Source organism: Epinephelus moara, chromosome 19, assembly GCF_006386435.1.
Source record: "Epinephelus moara isolate mb chromosome 19, YSFRI_EMoa_1.0, whole genome shotgun sequence".
Lineage (NCBI taxonomy): Eukaryota > Metazoa > Chordata > Actinopteri > Perciformes > Serranidae > Epinephelus > Epinephelus moara.
In genome coordinates, this window is record NC_065524.1 from 40,996,869 (window position 1) to 41,003,561 (window position 6,693).

Below are 6,693 nucleotides of genomic sequence, written 5' to 3' on the forward strand. Positions count from 1 at the left end.
CACTGTAAAAAAAATACTCCACTGCAGTAACAGTGCCACTGTAAAATAAAAAAAATAAATAAAAAAAATACACCGCTGCAGTAACAGTGCCACACTGTAAAATAAAAAAAATAAATAAATACTCCACTGCAGTAACAGTGCCACACTGTAAAATAAAAAATAAAAAAAATACACCGCTGCAGTAACAGTGCCACACTGTAAAATAAAAAAAATAAATAAATACTCCACTGCAGTAACAGTGCCACACTGTAAAAAAAAAAAATAAAAAAAAAAATACACCGCTGCAGTAACAGTGCCACACTGTAAAATAAAAAAATAAAAAAAATACTCCACTGCAGTAACAGTGCCACACTGTAAAAAGTAATCCACTGCAGTAACAGTGCCACACTGTAAAAAAAAGTACAGTAACAGTAGCTGAAGTTAAACAGGATCATTCAGCTGAAGGCAGTGTAACGGCTTTATTTAACGACTCTCTGAATTTGATTTTAAACTTTACAAAAACCCCAAACTGAAGAAAAACAAACACATTTTCCTGGATTTCAGGACTTTTCCAAGATTTTTCAAGGACCAATAAAATAAATACGTTTTACCTTGTCCCACCTGAGCAGCATTTTTCAAACATCAGGTTCAAACTCTGTTCAAACATGATTTCAGTCAGCTGACAGACAGGAAGAGGCGGGACAACAGCTGACGGACAGGAAGAGGCTGGATGACAGGAAGAGGCTGGATGACAGGAAGAGGTGGGACGCGTACCTGATGATAAATGAACGTCATGCCAATGAACATCAGAGCTACACCACGCAGACAGCTTCAGGAAATAAATCCGTTATGTTACAGGACACGGACAATTATCAGTTGATGGCTTTTCCAAAACTTTCAAGAATTATTGAAAAAACCAAGGACTTTTCCAAAACTTTCAATGATTTTTGTTAATCCCATGACTTTTCCAAAACTTTGAAGGACTTTTACCAATGAATGACTTTTCAAAACTTTCAATGACTTTTTACTAATTCCATGACTTTTCCAATCCTTCAATGACTTTTGATTCCATGACTTTCCAGAACTTTTACTTGTTCCATGATTTTACCAAAACTTTCAATGACTTTACTAATTCCATGACTTTTCTAAACTTTCAATGATTTTTGTTAATCCAATGACTTTTCCAAAACTTTGAAGGACTTTTACTTACTCCATGACTTTCCTAAACATTCAATGACTTTTTCAAATTCCATGACTTTTCTAAACTTTCAATGATTTGGATTAATTCCCTGACTTTTCTAAACTTTCAATGATTTGGACTAATTCCATGACTTTTCCAAAACTTTCACTGATTTTACTAATTTCATGACTTTCCAACTTTCAATGATTTTTACTTATCCATGACTTTTCCACTTTCAATGACTTTTCATTGATTCCATGACTTTTCCAGAACTTTCACTGACTTTTTGTTGATTCCACGATTTTGCAAAACTTCAAGGACTTTTGATTGATTCCATAACTTTCAAAAACTTCTAAGGACTTTTACTTAATACATGACTTATCCAAAACTTTTAATTACTTTTTATTAATTCAATGACTTTCCAACTTTCAATGATTTTTACTTATCCACGACTTTTCCAAAACATTCAATGAATTTTAATTGATTCCATGACTTTCCAAAGCTTCAAGGACTTTTGATTGATTCCATGACTTTTCCAAAACTTTCAATGTTTACAAATTCCATGACTTTTCCAAAACTTTCAATGACTTTTTATTGATTCCATGACTTTCCAAAGCTTGAGGGACTTTTTATTGATTCCATTACTTTTCCAAAACTTTCAATGTTTACAAATTCCATGACTTTTCCAAAACTTCCAATGACTTTTTGTTGATTCCATGACTTTACCATTTCAATGACTTAACTAATTCCATGCCTTTTCCTTGCTTTCAATGACTTCCTATTGATTCCATGACTTTTTACTTATTCCATGACTTTTCCAAACTTTCAATTACTTTTTTTTTCTCTAATTCCATGACTTTTCAAAAAAAATTCAAGGACTTTTACTTATTACATGACTATTCAAAACTTTCAATGACTTATACTTATTCCATGACATTTCCAGACTTGAAAATGTGACTGTGAAATTCCATGACTTTTTCAGGTTTTCCATGACCAGTCAATCAGGGTTAGGGACAATTTTGCCCACATATTTATTGTGACATAAAGTATGTAGCTCTGAGACAGAGGAAGACAAAGCAGAACCTGGAAATACTTGAGTACAGTAAAAGTACCTCAGATTTGTAGAGTACTTGAGTAAAAGTACGCAGTTACAGGAGGACAGGTTTGTATAATAATCAGGACACATGGAGGCGCTGTCGTTTCTCCACTAACTTTTATTAAAACTCTACATGGAGTAACAGATTTTACAAGATGAGCAGTTGGTTTCTTTCCGACACCCAAACACTGACCTCGGATCAGAGCGTCAACACGTCGACTCGCTGAGCTGATTTTGGTCCGACTCTTCTTTCGTCATTTAAAAAAGGAAAAAATAAACTTGAATATCAAACAAGAAAAAAACAACAACAGGTGATGTGTTCGACGTTTAAACCTGTGGTCATGTGACAAAGACCTTTAAAGGAACAGTGTCACACTGAATTCAGAGTCAGGTGAGACGGTGGATATCAGTTTGACAAACGTGTGAATGTTTCCACCTGTAATCCTTTAAAACTAGTCACTGGCTCCACATTTCCATAGGTAGCAAACAGAAAGTGCTTATTTTTGTAATCGTAGATGCCTGATGAAGAAATATTCTGTAATTCACAAATTGTATTTTTCAGATTTCTTGTCATGTCAATCGTCTCTCAGAACCTTTGAATAACCCCTTGAACCTTGAATGGACCTGAGATTGGGTCTGACGACCACGAACAACAGATCCGAACCTTCTGACCACAGAAAGTATCCCGTAACCCAAAGGAAATACTTTGTACAAATTATTCTGACATTGATTGTTGTTTTTTTGTCCCTTTGGTGATGTTTACGTTTCAGGTCTACAGATGACCTGGATGTGAATTTGTATTTCCTGGGAAAGCGAAAGAATGGCCCACCTTACTCTGCTTGTGACAGTCTTACCCTGACAAATCTTAATGCCTCTTACCTAAACCTGACCAATCCAAACATCGAATTCAACAAGTACCAGCATATCATTGAGCAAGTGGGCAGGTCAATCCTTCACTATCCTTCTAGGTGCTTATTCACATCCAGGACTCACGTCTGTTCTGGACTCACCGGACTTAAAGTGAAATCCATCTGAAGCATTAGGCTCTAGAAAAGACAGACAACAACAGGGTATCACTAAACATCAGACAGATGAAGGTCAGTGTTTAAAGTCCATCAGTGTCTTCCCCACCTCTTCCAGCTACCTTCAAGTCCAGAAAATTATTGATGAAAGACCTCCTGGATGTACAAGTGGTTCTACAGAAACAGTCCGGTCAGCTCCTACTCAAAGTTAAAATCATAATCAAAGTTCAGGGAAGTCATGTCTGAGGGGAGGCCCAGGGTTTCAGGGGTGACCTCCTTCTTAGAGTCCTCCTCTCTGGGTGCCCCCTCCTCCGGCTCTGACCTGGAGCCAGGATTTGACGTGTCCAGCCCCTTTGGATCTGAAGTTACAGAGTCAGAATCTCCCGAAGGTAGCTCAGGCTCTGGCTCTGGCTCTGGCTCTGGCTCGGACTGGCTCTGCTGCTGCTGCCGGGTCTGGTATCTGGTTTGGGATCTGGTTTGTCGGACAGGGCGGGGGGCAGGAGGGGTTCTCTTGCCTCTAGTTTTGGGGCTTGGCTTGGGTTCAGGTTCTGGAGCAGTGCTAGAATGGGTCTCTAGATGGGACTGGGGCTGATTGTCCTGGTCTGGTTGGGGATTTGTTTGGATATGAGTGGCTGGTTTAGGCTGGAACTGAGTCTGAGGTGTTGGCTCCAGGTTAGCAGGCTTGGTTTGTGGGGTGATTTGAGACCCAGATTCAGGAGTCGAGGACTGGTTTTGGGGTACACTCTGAGCCTCAGACTGGGCTGGTGGATTAAGTTGTGGCTGGGTTTTTTGTGTTTCAGATGGAGCCACCTCAGGTGTTGTGGCTGGGGTGGGCTGTAAGGACCAAACAGATGCGATCTGAATGTCCGATTCTTGGCGGGATTCCGGACTTTGTGAGTCTACCTGGGTTTTGGGACCTGGTGAGTCTGGTTGGGTTTTTGGACCTGGTGAGTCTGGTTGGGTTTGGGCACCTGATGAGTCTGGTTGCGGAGATTTACAGACCACAGATGGAGGTTGGGACTGGGTAACAGGTTTACTCTGAGGTTGTGGTTTTGGTGCTTGCAGGGCAGAAAGTTGACTTTTATTGGTGCTGCTCTCGTCAGCTCTGACATCTGTGACTGGTTTGGTGATGGAGGACGGGCCTGATTGGCCAACACTGCTGTAGAAGATGTCAAATAAGTCCTGGGCTTTGGCTGCAGCCAGGTTACTCTTAAGTTTCTCAGACTTCTGAGCTACGTCAGCCATGCTCTTGAGAGGTGGAGGTTTGACAAACACTGTACGAGTTTGCTCGTTCTCGGGGACGCCAGGAGCTGCCACGTCAGACACTATCTTTATCAGTGTTGGTTGTGTTGGTTTAGCAACCGATTGTGCAGGGATAGTTTGAGATGGTGCTGACGTCACCACAGGTTGTGCCAGCTTTACTTCCATTGGGGCAGGTTTAGAAACTGGTGGTGCAGGGTTATAAACTGGTGGCGCAGGGTTACAAACTGGTGGTGCAGGGTTACAAACTGGTGGTGCAGGTTTAGCCTTGAATGGCGGGGGTCTTGACATTGGCGGCGGATGTTTAGCATCAAATGGTGAAGGTCTTGACATTGGCGGCGGATGTTTAGCATCAAATGGTGGAGGTCTTGACATTCCCGGTGCAGGTGCAGGCATCGGCGCATGCACTGGTACTGGCACAGGTGCAGGCACCGGTGCCTGCACTGGTACTGGTGCCGGTGCAGGCGCCGGTACTGGTGCCGGTGCAGGTGTCGGTGCAGGCGTAGCCTTGACTGTCTCAGGTGTAGCAGCTGGGGGCTGAGATTTACCTTCGAGCAGTGCGTTCTGAGCATTCATAGCCCTCATAAGACCATCAGAGAACAATGGTTCTTTTTGAAACTGCCCCTGTAAACCAAGGTTTTGGGGTCTAATAGAGAGGAAAGTATTTAGTGGTGCCGGTCTACCCATCATGGCCGTTCTTCGGTTTCCCCTTCCTGCGGGTGCAGGAAGGTTGGGCCGGATCCTTCCGCGGTTGGCGCTGTTGGACACCCAGGGAGGAGGCATATTTTGTTGGCCCCCCAGTTTCTGGGCGATCTCCTTTGCAACAGCCATAGATTTTGCAAAGGAATCCTCCACTGAGATCGGGTTCTGCTTTGCAGCTGCTTCGTCTTCCTTGATGAACTCTGCTGCAACTTTCTCCGCCTCCTTCGCCAGAACATTCTCCCGTTTCTTCCATGTGAACTTTCCAAAAGTCGGGGTCATGGTTGCGGGTGCTGGTTTGCCGGTTTCCAGGCTTTGCTTGCGGAGCTTTGCCCTCATAGCTGGACTTGGTCCACACAGGATTTTGGGCAGTTCATAGGGCTTTGGCGGAGGTTCAGGTGTGGTGATCTCTGGTTTCCCTGCCGGTTTTCCTGGAGGAACCTTTTTCGAAGATTCCTTTTCATGCTTCAGTTTCCCTTCGTCTCGGTCTTTGTCATATTTGGGTCTATACTCTCTCGGCCCGAATTTGGGACGGTCATCATACCGGTCATCATCATCATCCCTTCGATAGCGGTGCCGGTATTCTTCTTCTCTGCTGTACTTGTACCGGTCATCTTCGTCCCTTCTGCTGTATTTACTCCGCTCCTCTTCCTCTCGGCTGTGGCGGTATTTATCCTCCTTCTTGCTGGATTTGTACTTTTCATCTTCGTCTTTCTTGCTATACGAAGGCCTCTCCTCTTCCAGGTTTTTGGCATTCTTAAAATCCTCCTCTTTCTTGCCCGACTTCGGCTTCTCCTCCTCCTCCTCTTCCTCCTTAACTTTCTCCCCCTTGTGAGTAGCATTGTCCTCTTCCTTCTTCTTCTCCTTCTTCTCCTTCTTGTGTTTGGACTTTTCCTCCTTGTCCTTCTTGCCATTGTCTTCGTCCTCATGTTTGCGTTTCTTCCCGCTGTTCTCAGAGGCCAGTCCGGCCTGGCGGTCCAGGTTCCTCCTCTGTTCGTACAACGGGTTCTCGTACATTTGTTTCTGGTGAGAGGGCAATAAAACACAAAGACAAGAGAGTCAGAAAAACATTTCACCTGCCGAAAAAACAGCAAATGAACGACATTCACATTGACAGAAATCCTAAAACCTAAACCAGAGCCTGGAACAATGCAAATGATCTGACATCCAGTTGGGGTTGCCGAATTTATACTTCTGTGTTGGATCGACGCCGCAGGCTATGCCGCAGGCTATGCCGCAGGCTATGCCGCAGGCTACGGCGTAGCCTGAAGTGCACCTCCGTCATGGTGACACAGACCTCCTGTCTGTCTCTGTAAGCTGAAACCATTTCCCTCAGTGGAAACAAAGCTTTGATTTACTTTAATTTCACAGATAAGAAACAATAAATCATGAAGACAATAAAGCCTCCACACACTGTGTGTGATTTATCCTGGCTGAAATATGAGCAGAGGAAATAT

The 6,693-nt window shown here is 43.3% G+C and overlaps 1 protein-coding gene across 1 annotated transcript in view; it reads right to left on the minus strand.

The window, feature by feature from the left end:
* Positions 1-1,548: 1,548 nt before the first annotated feature.
* The window catches only part of znf318 (zinc finger protein 318), an 18,601-nt gene continuing 13,456 nt past the window's right edge, over positions 1,549-6,693 (minus strand). The window contains 1 exon segment of the mRNA XM_050070561.1: positions 1,549-6,259. Within this exon segment, the coding sequence (XP_049926518.1) occupies positions 3,476-6,259 (2,784 nt within the window). The 3' untranslated portion in view covers positions 1,549-3,475.